This window comes from Fusarium falciforme, chromosome 2 (genome assembly GCF_026873545.1).
Source record: "Fusarium falciforme chromosome 2, complete sequence".
In the NCBI taxonomy this organism is placed as follows: domain Eukaryota; kingdom Fungi; phylum Ascomycota; class Sordariomycetes; order Hypocreales; family Nectriaceae; genus Fusarium; species Fusarium falciforme.
The window spans coordinates 3,110,162-3,124,654 of record NC_070545.1 but is presented as its reverse complement, the minus strand read 5'-3'; the positions used below and the strand labels follow the sequence as shown (position 1 = coordinate 3,124,654).

Below are 14,493 nucleotides of genomic sequence, written 5' to 3'. Positions count from 1 at the left end.
GGGGCTGCGGAGAGGGCGACATTACCCTTCTTGGCCGTGGAAGAATGCCATGATCGTCGAACAGTCTAGACTTTCGGTGCCATGTCGTTGTTTCGTTGATGGTTTGCGATTCGTGGTTTGTGGGTTGCGTGTTTAGGTTAAGGCAGGCGGACGGGAAGTTGAGGCGGGCAGTCGCAAGTTGGAAGGCGGTTGACCGTTGCTCACGTGCTCTGAAGTACGTACCATCTGAACCTCAATTCCATTGTCCCAGGATGTTTGCCCTCCATTCGTGAATCCCATTATGGAGAATTCCTACGCGGTACGTATAGCCAGTTTCAAAGCTCACCGCTCTCCCTTACAATCAAGCTTCCCCTACGCCCGCAGCAAAGTCCCGAAGCACCGCCTCAAGCCGAATCAGCTGACTCCCGCTGTTGCCAATTCAAAAGACGCTACCCCAACCAAGAATTTTAGCGTGTGCGGGGATGGAGACGGCATCCTTGCCCACTTGTTCATGCCAAACGCCAACCATGATTCAGCCTCGAAAGATGGAGCAGGCGAATTTCTGTGATGTTCCCTCATCCCTGCCTTGATCATCTTGATGTGATATTCCAAGAAGCTCTTCGTAGAAGACCGGAGAGAGTCCCGACCTCTGGTCGCACAGCTCACCGAGTCCCACCCCCGGAGGCTTGGACATCCCTCTTCAGCTCCATGCTTGTATGAGATGGCCAATCGAGATGAGCATAATGTGATAATTGGGCTTTACAGAGAGGACACCCTGAGTTGATGATGCATGATCCTCTCAAAAGCTTTACCGTCTCCACATGCTCATGCATTAAGACTCAAACATGCTCATATTGCTTACCGCGAGCCGCCATCCGGCCGGCCGGTTGCCGTTGATCCTAGAAAACTTATGATATCGATGTGCTTTACAGGTTTGCGATCCTAGAGACCCATGTAGACATGGTCCACTCCCATTCCTTTTCTTTCCCTTCCCAGCGTTACCGAAACTGAACTAGACGCCCCTGCTTCCCCAAGAAAAGACTCACGTCATCTGGGGTTGTTTTATGCCCGGGGAATCCGGGGATGTCGTGGTGGATCTTGTATCCTCCGCTCTGACGTCTGTTCATGGTCCCCAGGTATTTTCAGTTACGCATCAGAAGACGGGTGATTAAATCCTGTCATACGAAGCATGGCATGAGAGGGTCTATGCACGTTAATAGGACAGCTGCCGTGGGGGAAACTAGCGGCAGGCAAGCCATCGGGATGTTTCATGAATCCGCGGCCTGGCTATTCTTTAACGGGGACCTGAATATCAAATGCTGAGACAGGCCTAGTGGCTTTGTTAGACACTAAAGTGTGGAGATTTGACAGCCCTTGATGGTCATTTTTGACATAACAAGTGTGATATCAAGAGGTCATTCCGGTAACGGACACACTGGGGAGCCTGCCAGTGCCTGGCCGCAAGTTTGAATTTCATGAGGGAAGCATGATACCACACTGGAAACACCCAGAGTGACCAAGAAGAGAATGTCTCTTCGACATAGCTCAATGCACCAGTCACTGATCTAGTGGCTTGACCTGCTGTCGAAGCTCTTGACGCCTGTTGACGAGCGCAACATTCGGGCTCGAGTTGAAACCTCCGAGATGGAGGCATGTCGATCCTTACTCAACTAATAACCTTCTAGAACACTGCCATGCTTCGATCGCGCCAAGATGGACGCCACGCGACGGAGTGGCCGCGGCACTTGCGAGGTGGCGGCTACTAGAAAGAACGCTGTTTGGATGAGATCAACATAGATTTTTGGAGAAGTTGGTGCAGTTGGAGTAAGTATCGGAAGTTCTGCTCCTGGAGGATGCTTTTCATACTCGAGTTTCCCGAATCTCAAGAAATGTCTTGAAGGCCAAGATACTGAACCGTCGTGCTATCCAGATGCTCTCTGAAGAGGTAGGTAATCCTTCAACTCGTCTGGCAAAGACCCATCCTGGATCTTGGACGTCGATCGCCGTGCACTGAAGGGTTAGCGCCGCCGGAGGTACTTGGGGTAAGTCTTGACTTGGCGTTTGGGGACGAACACTACAGACACGAGGTGTGCTTGGGCCATGCCCGCGACAGGCAACCGCCAGCGAATGGGTGTGGGTGAGACGCGGCGTTGCATTTGGTGTGGTGAAGCGAGCGTCTAGATCTGGACGCCCCTGCGATACCTCCGGTTGATTCCCGCGGTTGGGCTTTTGCGAAAAGTCACCCGACACGAGTGAATAACACCTCGGAGCCGACTTGGATGGAACTGGGGTGGGCATGGGAACTGAGTCAAGTGAAGATGAGAACAGAAATGAGATGTTGAAGACTACAATGGCCGTGTCCATGACTGCGTGGACTAACAGGGTGGATGAGGCGAGATAGCTCATGTATGGCACACAAACACATGGAGACCAAGAGCTGGAGGGATATCCCAAAAGCTACGTACAGAAATTCCGAGGGGAGAATTTCCACTTGTGTCAAGCTTGGAGATGGAAGGTCCCTGGAGAAGCATCATGATTCCTGAGGTTACAGGCCAATCTTGATGGACATGAAGGACATCCCCGGGCCCCGGACCCCAGACCCCAGGCCTCTCTGCGCCTTTCGTGGTCGTCATGAGGCCTGATCCATGAGCCATGGCACCTCAATTTTCAGGCGACGACAGACGTTCCATGGTGGCCCCAATCGGCGTTCAGTGATTACGTACAGGGGGTGGTGGCCCTTACCCGACTCGTCCATCCCGCAAAATCCCCGCATCATGCCCCAGGTATCACCCGTCATCATCGCCCAAGCTCCACACTCCCCCCTGGCACAGGATCTACTCCCCCGCGCCATTTCTCCAGCTTTCTTACTCTCTCTCCAGACTCTGGAACCGCGGATATTCCCCACATGTTTTAACAGTGGCTGTTGAAGATGGGTGAGCAACGCACTCAGGGGTAAAGGGGCTGCTGAGACTGGGAAGTCTGATGATCGATAAAGACTTGTATTGTGGTTTATGGCAATGGGATAATCGTTTATCATACTGCTCAACCATCATCGTCCGTGACATTCACTGACAAACTCATTGCCGCTTGTAGCCCCCCTGTTCGGCTTGGCCCTTGCAAACAGGCCCACTCGTAGTCCAGCCCAAGTCAGTTTGGCCGCGGCAAATTGGTGCCCTCTAACTGGCTGTGACAAACTTTCTTGGTTGACCGGTGTTGTCCTAGTGGCGCCATGCGGGAGGCCAATCGTCATTCCTTTGGGGCAGGGGAGGGGGGACGCAGACACCCCCCCGGTCGTCGAGTTTGTCAAAGACCTGGCACCCTAAAGTTTGGAGCCAAGGAAGACGGTTCAACGCCGTGTCTGTTAGGAGTTGAGGGGAATTGGAGAGACTGGGGTCCTTTTTGTTTTACTATATAAGCTGCCCGAGTCCTCCCCAGACTCTGGTTGATCACTACTCCCCATCGCAATCCAGCCTCATCGGCTTCCTTTGATCTCTTCCTTACTTGATTTCAAGTGGCTTCTTCTTTACTTGACAGGCAGTGGTCTCCTCTTCACTTGGATTCATAGTGGCCTCGTCCTCACTTGATCCACAGTGATACCCTCTTCCTCTACTTCACTCATCGATTGTTTCTTCACTTTTTACATCCGCCTCCAGTCAAGCCCTCCAACATGTCCAGCCTTAAAGACGAAAAGGTCTTTCACGATGAAGGGGACGGCACTGTCGAGGATATCGACATCGTCCCCTCGGACCTCCCCGTCCACCTTGGAGAGGATGTGGCCTACGGCCCAAGCGGCATTGCCGGTGTCATTCAGTCCCCTTTCGTGTTTGCTGCTGCCCTTATTGCCTCTATGGGTGGTTTCTCCTTTGGGTACGACCAAGGTGTGATTTCCATCATCAATGTTATGGACCAGTTCCACGACGTCTTCCCATACGCAACCAGCGGCTTTGGAAAGGGATTCATGACAGCAATGTTGGAGTTCGGGGCCTTCATTGGCTGCTTCTTTATGCCTTGGCTTGCAGACAAAATCTCACGAAAGAAGGCCATTTTTGTAGTGACGATTTTCTTCAATGTGGGCGCTGTGCTGCAGACCGCGGCCGTCAACTACGAGATGCTTGTTCTGGGCCGCACAATTGGTGGAATTGGAGTGGGAACTCTTGCAATGGTAAGTGTTACCTAAAAAACGAAACAAAAACCTGGCCTAATATAATGATGTAGGGTGCTCCTTTGTATATTTCCGAAATCGCCCCCCCTAATCTCCGCGGTACACTACTCGTCCTTGAGTCGATTTCGATCTGTCTGGGCGTCGTCGTCTCGTTTTATATCACCTATGGCACCCGTCATATGGATGGAGAGATCGCGTTCCGCCTTCCTCTCGGCCTCCAAATGGTCTCCGCCACTATCGTCGGTTTCGGCATCTTCTTCTTCCCATACTCGCCACGCTGGCTCGCCCTTGTTGGACGCAATGAAGATGCTCTTGCCAACCTATCCCGAATGCGCCGTCTTCCTGCAGATGATGAGCGGGTTCAGACTGAATACAAGGGAATCGTTGCTGAGGCCCAGTTCCAGAAGACCGTCCTCGAGCGCCGCCACCCCGGCAAGCACGGTATCAGACTCGAAATTCTCACCTGGTTGGACCTATTTAGTCCTAATACCTGGAGACGAACTGTTGTTGGTTGCGGAGTGGCTTTTTTTCAACAATTTAGTGGGATCAACGCCTTCATTTACTACGCTCCAACGCTCTTCCAGTCCCTAGGACAAAGCGAACAGATGGCTCTCGATATGTCTGGTGTTTTTAACATCCTTCAGTTCGTTGCCGTCTGTGTCTGCTTCTTTATAATCGACCGGGTGGGCCGACGCCCCCTCGCTATCTTCGGCGGCCTCGGCGGCCTCGTTTCCTGGGGAATTATGGCTATTCTTGTCGGCCTTTTCTCTGACAACTGGAAGGCACACTCTGCTGCAGGCTGGGGAGCTGTTGCTATGGCTTTTATGTTTATCCTGACTTATGGAGTCTCTTACTCGCCCCTCGGTTGGGCTCTACCCTCCGAAGTCTTTCCCACCGCAACTCGATCAAAGGGCGTCGCCTTGTCCACCGCAACTGTCTGGCTTTGTAATTTCATTATAGGCCTTATTACGCCGCCTATGATAGAGAATATCGGCTTCGGAACGTATGTATTCTTCGCCTGCTGGTGCGGATTAGCTGCCGTATGGGCATTTTTCCTTGTGCCTGAAACAAAGGGCAAAACACTTGAACAGATGGACGAGGTTTTCGGAGACAACAGCGGGCAAGAGGAGAGGGAGATCATGCAGGCTACGGCAGCCCAGGTGATGCGTTCTGGCGTCCCTACCCAGCAGGTCTGAACTACCTTGTATCTGTATCCACACTACATTCTAGACCATAAGAATACTGGTGTTTGATGAGCGAGCAATAAACTTTTGTATGATGTCTTAATACTTAAAAAAAAAAAAAAAGTCCTTGGGTTGTTGTAAAAACGTGAGTGTTATAGGGATATGTGATCCGTATTTAGACTTGACCTTGAGACTTTATGTCTCGGAGTTCAAACTGGTATCCTAAACTACTTATACGATGAAGATGGTTGTTTGAAATGTAATTTCGTATTGAAGGATTTATGAGAAGTGTGAAGGGCTCGATATTATATACTATGTTGAGGCTTGAGAATTGAGAAAGGCGCGAGGGAACTCTGAATTTAATGGGGCCAAACGCCGCGGATAGACTTGCTATAAGATACAGTCGAAAAATAATGGTCCAAGCCATTGCGTTTTATGAGCTTAACATTGACGGCATGGATTGATTTTGGGAGAAAGGGGATAACTCGACGCAGTTCCTGACTCCGGAGCTCTCTAAGTGTCGGATGAACGTTCCTGGTTACTTCAAGTTGTTTTCACCTCTGTTTGGATTCCTTGATATATGGACTTTGAATACCGCTCTGAGTATCGATGAATTCATGTCTATTACTCTTATTCTATTGGAACAGTGGGTTGTCGTCATGTATGTCACTACGTACCTTCCCTGGGGCTGCCCGACTTTACCTACCTCGTAGGTAAATTAGGGTGGGCCAAAAAGACCACATTCCTCGATTTAGCGACTAAGCACCGATTCTATTAGAACCTTGAAGTTTAAAAACCTTACTTCAACTGAGCAAGTGTCTATTTTTATCCCTACAGAGCAATCTCATGTGAAAGTGTCGAGCCACTCGCCCCCCATTGCCGCACTTCAGATGACAGGTGGCTTTAGTGACTATGCAATACTCCGAAATAAACGGGCGTGGATGATGAATACTGTAAAGAGGTTATTGAGAAAATCTCTGCTCTGGTCAGGGAATACGGCATTTGCCTGGCGAGACTCGGGAAGAAGGGTCAGAGAACTCTGCTCTGACATGCAAGAAGTCCCTGCTGACAACTCTCTCTCGGGCATTTAACTGAGAGCCCAATAGGATGAAGTAGATCCCGGGGTAGAAGAATGTCAAGTCATTTTTATCGTTTGAGCCTTTCTCAAGTTTCAAAGGATTTCCTGCACCGACTGATACACTGACGTTCCTGTCCGTGTAGGCGGCTCCAACATCCAGATGGCAGACAGTTTCCTTCCATCCTGACCTTTCAAACAAGATGACTAAGCCTGGTTTCGACTTCAAAGTCTCAATTGAGGTGAAGATATACATTGGATCGAGTTTGAACCGACACGGGGAACATCAGCACAAGATCAACAAGAGAAACCCTTCCAAAATCACCGGCATTATGATGCCTACGCCAGACAACCCGACGTACTACTAGACTTCCGCGCCGTTGGAGTCTGGACAAATCCCCACATGATGGAAAGGCAAACTGGCGACCAGGACCTAATAAGGTGGCTGTCCGTGTTCATCGACAATTTGCTGATGGTTATCTTGGCACATACCATCGGAACCTCAAGTCGAAGCTGAGTACATGGCCGTCGATGTTCTGTGGCCCTTCCTACGATCTATTGGATCTGTTAAGGGCCGGTTTGGACCTCCCTGACCTGAATAACGATGCATTGAACCGGGCGTGGCCATTAAAGCAAGGCGTCCACGGCGGTATGGTCTCCGCACCCGAATGCGGCACCCTAGAGTGCCAATAGTCATTACGATACTCTATGAATCAGTTTGACCGGCCAGTTTCGTTGGAGTCGCTCCCAGATCTTATACCCTAAAGGCCCCATGTCAAAAAGGCTATGCCACGGATGCTACATCTACGCCCGAGGATCTGAGCGCGCCACATCAATGCGATGGGTACCACCGACTCAGGGTGTTGTTCCCCCCTCAGTCAAACCTGCAGCATAACCTTCTACGTTGAGGATATCGTTCGCGACATTTGGAGATGCGTGATCTGCGACTGGAGCGTCTCCGTGTTCAATCAACAAGTGCCTAACAACCTCCAGAGGAAAACTCCCAGAAGACATCGCAGCTATTTCTGACCCCGATTCGTACCATCGGCATACCATTACTAGCTGCGCCTCGTGTGGAATTTATGTCACTTATGCAGGATGGAATGCCCTTCCGGTTGGGGGCTTTGTCTTTGGCGCATCTATCTCGCTATGAGGCATACAAATGACGCTGGTAGTACGTTTCTTTATCAATTCTCTATAGACATTACCATAATTATAATAGAGTGGTATTAATATAAGAGTAAAAAAAGGATAAGGAAAGTAAGGAATAAATATAATCTTTAATAATTTTAGGAGTATATATTTATATAATAAAGTTATAATACATTATTACCTATAAGCTTTATTATTATTTTATAAAATTAGTTATAAGAAAGGAATAAATTTATTTAAATTATAGTAGAGGCTAAGTAAAAGCTTCTCTACTAACTTCCTATCTTTATGCTAATGTGCCCCTAAAAGACATTAGCCTTGAAGAGCCCAGGTCGGTTGGTACTCCGTCCCTTTCGCGCTCCAGCAAGTCGTACAGCAAGCATGCCCCTCTAGCAAAGCTTTACTTCCCTATCGGAAAGTTGGGACTCTGATCAAAGCCCAGTCGAGGCGATGGTTGCTCGGTGTCTCGCGCCCGAAACCGGACGCTGAGAGGATATTACCAAGAACGTGGTCGCCCTGATCATAAAACTTAGCTTTTCAGCATTCTCTTGGGCAAGCTGCTTTTCTTTGGCGGCTTCTGCATGCGAAGGCCCGAACCGTACTCTCTGGCTTGCTAGGGGTATGAAGGTGTTGGGTTGTCCGGGAACTTGGCGCGCAAGGATGTCGATATCGGACTCGTCTTCTAGGAGGTTATATTGCTCTGGAATTTCTTCGGTGCGGTCTCGAATGGCGATTTGGCATCTTTGGAGAACTGCTGTAGGGGTGAGAAGTTCGGTCTCCATGGGAAGAGGCCGGAGTAAGGGAGAGGATGCGCGATACTCTACGCAAAACGCTGGGCTGAACTGGCCCAACGATGCTCCAGAAGAACCTTGGTCTCGCCTGGATCTGCCCTCGCTGGCGGATGTGAATTGGCTGGGAACCTTGTCATGATCCATAGTGCTGGTCCCTTAATGCGGCGATGCAGCGCTGGTTCGACCCGGTAGTGATGAGGTTGTCCGAAGCTTGATTAGCATCTTGATCGCTACCTTTGTATCCAGCATCGCCTATTCGTAAGACGCAAGCTTTTTATCTAGCAGATCCGTGAAGGATTTAACGGGAGCTCCCTAGTCTTCGTTGTGGGGCAGTACAACCCTCCGTCATGCTGTGCGGCAGGCGAGGATATGGCCGACCCGGGCTCCCAAAGTCTCTGCGACAACTGACGAACAACAGACTCAGGCACCTAAACTCCACTTGTTTCCCAGAACTAAGGCAAACGGCGAGGCTGCGACGTTGGTCCAAAGTACTCCGGAGCCCGACCTCGAACTATTCGGCCAAACCTCCACCCGAGCGCACTGGCGTCGACTTTTCCTCACAGGCTACCACTCCCTACTCAGCCATCTATGTGCAGTCTTGCTAGTGTAATTATAGAATCCAGGGCATCGAGCTCCAGCAAGAAGGGACTCATCAAACTTCACTCGATCCGTACCTTCAGACGCTGGTCTGCATCCTACACTTTAGACCGTAGCCAACAAGTGGGATTTGACGGGGGCGTGTAAAACTAAGCCCAACTAGCAAATCTTCTGGGTCGATACGGCATTTTGGTGGGATAACCCAACTCCCATCCGGAAGTTGCTGGATTTCGCAAGGCATCCGGAGTGGGCTTCGGTGACGGCGATGACGCCTCGGGGGTGGACGGCCGTAAGAAGGAGGATGCCGCGACCTCGGGAAAGGTGAAGTCGGCCCCCGAGAAGTAAAGCAGCCGGCGATGTGGGGCTTTCGGAGGTGGATGAAGTCGGCCACCGGGAGATGAGTAACATTCGGCGGCCGCAGGTTCCGGCTCGCGAGGTCATGACTCGAGCAATCTGATTGGTCAGTAGGGGCGCTGGCCCAACTTACACGGCTGATATGATCAAGGGGAATGGGCTCAACGCTGGACGCAGGCCAGCAAGATCGCGGCATCTGTGACAGTTTTTCGCCTTCCTATACGGATACGCCGAGGAATGACATCTCGGCAGAGAATTCTTCCCCCGGTGAGTCACTCGCTGTCCGTTGTTTGGATACAAGGGTGGTTACTGAGGTCCCTTGGCATATAATTATCTGTGTGGTATTCCTCTCCAATAACATCTCTGTTCTAACAAATCCTTTCATTTTCTGTCGCTCCTTGCTGATCGAGTACATCTTTGATTCGTATTCATTACTTCTTATAATCCGTTAAACAATATCCATCTGTTCCTGATCGCCTGCTTCGACAAGACGCTTCAATCTCCCGCAGTGGTTGGAATCCAGGGGCCGAAGCCCTACCAGCAGAATGGGGACGGAGAAGACAACAGAGAGCGCGACCCAAAGCACCGAGCGCATTGAGAGCTCTGATCCTGAGGAGCTTTCCGCATCTGCAGCCTACGCACGCATCTTCCGATATGCCAACTTCTCGGAATACTCGCTGCAACTCATCGCCCTCTTCGCTGCCATCGCTTCTGGTGCTGGCATCGCCTTCCAGAACCTCATCTTTGGCGACTTCATCACCACCGTCACCAAGTTTACAACCGATCGCCTGTCCCCCGCCGAGTTCCGCGACGATGCCGCTCGGCTGGCCCTCTACTTTGTCTACCTCGGCGTTGGCAGGTTCTGCTTGTCATACATCTACAATTCTCTCTTGACATATGCGGCACACTGCATTACTCGGAATATCCGTCGCGAGTACCTGGCAGCGGCGTTGAGGCAGGAGGTGGCATTCTTTGATCTCGGCACTGGCGGTTCCGTCGCAACTCAAGCTACCTCGAACGGCCGTCTGATACATGGCGGCATCAGCGAAAAGCTAGGTCTGGCTTTCCAAGGACTCTCTGCCTTTGTTACAGCCTTTATCATCGCCTTTGTTGTTCAGTGGAAACTTACACTCATCTGTCTCTGTATTGCTCCGGCTACTCTTCTGGTTAATGGAGCAGCAGCAGGGATAATGGCTGGTTATGAGACCAAGATCCTCACCATTCATGCTCAAGCCAATTCCTTCGCCGAAGGCATTCTATCCAGCGTGCGAACGATCCACGCCTTTGGGATGCGTGGTCCTCTTGTCTCCAAGTTTGACCAATACCTTACCGACGCTCATGCAGTTGGTAAGAAGATTTCGCCCCTTTTCGGCCTTCTTCTTTCAATCGAGTACTGTATCATTTATCTGGGCTATGGACTCGCTTTCTGGCAAGGCGTTAGGATGCTTTCAAGGGGAGAGATCGACGAACCAGGAGAGATCTTTACGTGAGTAACAACTCTCACATGACTCATGGCCAAGGCATTGCTGACCAACCCAGGGTTCTCCTGTCCGTAATCATTGCTGCAACCAACCTGACAATGCTCGCCCCGTATTCGATCGACTTTACTCGAGCCGCCACCGCAGCCGCCAAGCTATTCGTATTGATCGATCGAAACTCCCGCATTGACCCCTTATCGAGCACCGGAGAGCAGCCTTCTGAAAGTATCATCGGAGAAGTCGAGCTGAACAACATCACCTTTTCCTACCCCACGCGCCCGGGCGTCACCGTTCTGGATGATTTCTCCCTCAAGATTCCTGCGGGAAAGGTCACAGCCCTCGTGGTAAGTTGAGAAAGCGGCTGCTGCTGCATCAAGTTGTATTCGGCCATGCTAACCTCCACATAGGGTCCGTCAGGCTCTGGCAAGAGTACCATTATTGGCCTTCTCGAACGATGGTATGACCCTCACTCCGGCAGCATCAAGATCGACGGCCGACCTATCGATAATCTGAACCTCCACTGGCTTCGGAAGCACGTCCGCCTCGTCCAGCAAGAACCCGTCTTATTCCACGGCACCATCTTCGAGAACATCCAACAGGGCCTTATCGGCACCCAGTGGGAGGACATACCCAAGCAAGAACAGGAGAAGCTTGTTCATGAAGCTGCCAAGATGGCTTTTGCTCACGACTTTATCTCTGATCTTCCCAATGGCTACGATACTCAGATTGGGCAGCGCGGCGGGCTTCTCTCTGGTGGCCAGAAACAACGCATTGCTATCGCGCGTAGCGCCATCTCCCAGCCGAAAATCTTGCTTTTGGATGAAGCGACTAGTGCGCTTGATCCATATGCTGAAAGTATTGTTCAACAGGCCCTTGATAAGGCGTCTAAGGGTCGCACCACGATCGTTGTTGCGCATAAACTTGCTACTATCCAGAAGGCTGATAACATTGTTGTTATGACAGATGGGCGCATCGTGGAGCAAGGCACTCACGAGTCTCTGATCCAGGCTAACGGCGTATACTCGCGGCTTGTCAAGATCCAGGACCTGTCCGTCGATGATGATGAATCGGTATCTTCAACAGATGAGACCAACGTTGCCGGCCACACCAGAGAAGAGACTGTCGAAATCTCGAGGACCCTGACGAACCATGAGGCTTTGGGCACGAGAGCCGACCAGGATCGGGATAACTATGCTCTTCATAAGCAACGGGGTGTTCTGTATGTTCTGGCACGCCTTGTACGAGATACTCCGGAACTCCTTTGGCCGTACTTTTTCACGCTGGCTGGATGTCTCCTGGGTGGTAAGTTTATACGTCTGCGTATCTGATGCCGCTGCTAACCCACTTAGGCGCAATGTTCCCAGGACAAGCCATTCTTCTGGCCAATGTAATTGACATCTTTACCCTCACAGGCTCCGAGATGGAACAGCAAGGCAACTTTTATGCCAAGATGTTCATTGTTCTCGGCGGTGGCTGTCTTTCCGCCTACTTTGCCATTGGTTACGCAACCAACATGATCGCCCACCAGCTAAGTCACAAGCTGCGCAAGCAGAGTCTTGATGACATGCTCCGGCAGGACCTCCAGTTCTTCGATCGAGACGAGAATACCACAGGGGCGCTCGTCAGTCGCGTGGATTCCAACCCGCAATCGATCCTTGAGCTCATGGGCTACAACGTCAGCTTGATCCTCGTGTGTGCCCTGAACGTGACTGCCTGCAGCATCCTCGCCATCGTTCACAGCTGGAACCTCGGGTTGGTCGTTGTTTGTGCTGGTCTTCCTCCTCTGGTTGGGGCTGGCTACCTGAAGATTCGATGGGATGCCAAGATCAGCCGCGATATATCTGAACGTGATGGGGCCAGTGCCTCTATCGCCTCGGAAGCTATCGCAGCCATTCGGACTGTGTACTCTCTTGCCATTGAGGAAGTGGTACTCAAAAGGTATAGTTCTGAATTGGATCATGCCGTGGCTGATTGCAGACGCCCGCTTTTTACCATGATGGTGTGCTTTGCCTTTACGCAAGCCATCGAGTATTGGTTCATGGCTTTGGGCTTCTGGTATGGTTGTCGTTTGCTGTCCTTCGACAAGATCACCATCTATGAGTTTTTCGTCGCCTTTCTTGGCGTCTTCTTTGCTGGACAGTCGGCAGCTCAGCTTTTCCAATACTCCACAAGCGTCACCAAAGGCATCAATGCTGCCAACTATGTCTTTTGGCTCAAGGGACTGCAGCCAACGATCCAAGAGACTGACGAGAATCGAAACAACGGGCCGAGTTCTGGAGGCACATCGGTTGATCTTGATGAGGTCCGGTTTTCTTACCCTCTCCGGCCCAGCATCCCAGTTCTCAGGGGAATCAATCTTTCGGTAAGTACTTCTCCATTAGTGACGGATGTTGATACTGACTGTGAATTGTCTAGATCAAGAAGGGCCAGTTCGTGGCGTTTGTTGGTGCGTCCGGCTGCGGAAAGTCCACCATGATCGCTCTCCTCGAGCGCTTCTATGATCCTTCAACTGGCTCCATCAACATCGACAAGTCACCCCTCGTGTCTCTTAACCCACGGCTTTATCGACAGTTGGTCGGTCTCGTGCAGCAAGAGCCAGTCCTCTTTCAAGGATCAATCCGCGAGAACATTGCCCTTGGCATTGATGATCCCGCAGTCGACACTTCGCCCTCCACTGCCGCACCTTGCATCTCTGACGAGAGGATTAAGTCCGCTCTTCGCGCCGCCAACGCCTGGGAATTCGTCTGTTCCCTTCCTGAAGGCCTTTCCACGTCTGCTGGTTCCGGAGGCACACAGCTTTCTGGTGGCCAGCGACAGCGTATCGCCATTGCAAGAGCGTTGATCCGCAACCCAAAGATTCTGCTCCTTGACGAAGCGACGAGTGCTCTTGACACGAAGAGTGAAAAGGTTGTACAGGCTGCGCTGGCTGAAGCTGCCAAGGACGGCGATAGAATTACAATTGCTGTTGCACATCGTCTCAGCACGGTCAAAGACGCGGATGCCATCTGTGTGTTCCATAAGGGGAAGGTTGAGGAGATGGGAACGCATGAGGAGCTAATTGCGGCCGGTGGCCTCTATCGCAAGATGTGTGAGGCCCAGGCCTTGGATTAGAGCCTTGATTGGTGTTTGTTACTCTTGTATCTCGTGCACTAATATCCTTTATACTTATCTTTCTATGTTATTATTTCTCGAAGTATTACGAAGGCTATATTTAAACCAGTAGCATAAGAAGCAAATCAGCTTAACCACTCGTCCATACTGCCAGTATAGGCCATGAGTGGCCAGCCTAGATATCGCCAAGTCTTTGGCGCTTAGAGCTGAACCATGTGCACCAATCTGCGAGCCTCAAAGAAGATACAAGCGCCCTGCCCTCAAATTAGAGGCGGCAGCAAACCCAGCAAGGGGTATTTTGCTTCAGCGCTTACAGGTGGGCAATTGCTTAATGTCTGATCCCCCGTTGTGTTCCTTCCCCTGCTGTGTTATGTTATTGTGTTATTGCAATCGTCATTTATGACCGCATATCGTTATACAAGCTTTCCTCCTCGCCAACCATAACCACCAATGACTCATCCACAGTTGTGCGGCTTGGTTGTTTGGCGCAGCCTGTTGGAGATAGATTCGCTTGTTCATTTTGGCTGTCTCTTGTTCTTGGCATTCGTACGAGGGGAGAGATGGTGCCTTTTATCTATCTCAGAAGAAGCTTTATTGAGGTTATCACGGC

The 14,493-nt window shown here is 50.9% G+C and overlaps 2 protein-coding genes across 2 annotated transcripts; both read left to right on the top strand.

The window, feature by feature from the left end:
• Positions 1 to 3,646: 3,646 nt before the first annotated feature.
• Positions 3,647 to 5,337, top strand: NCS54_00289300 (MFS domain-containing protein; the record flags this gene model as incomplete). Its single annotated transcript, XM_053148480.1, has 2 exons — positions 3,647 to 4,141; positions 4,195 to 5,337. The coding sequence occupies 2 exons, from the start codon at positions 3,647 to 3,649 to the stop codon at positions 5,335 to 5,337; spliced, it is 1,638 nt and encodes a 545-aa protein (XP_053004455.1).
• Positions 5,338 to 9,839: 4,502 nt separating this feature from the next.
• NCS54_00289200 (Hypothetical protein) lies at positions 9,840 to 13,883 on the top strand (the record flags this gene model as incomplete). Its single annotated transcript, XM_053148479.1, has 5 exons — positions 9,840 to 10,780; positions 10,834 to 11,116; positions 11,180 to 12,074; positions 12,122 to 13,134; positions 13,188 to 13,883. The coding sequence occupies 5 exons, from the start codon at positions 9,840 to 9,842 to the stop codon at positions 13,881 to 13,883; spliced, it is 3,828 nt and encodes a 1,275-aa protein (XP_053004454.1).
• Positions 13,884 to 14,493: the final 610 nt, after the last annotated feature.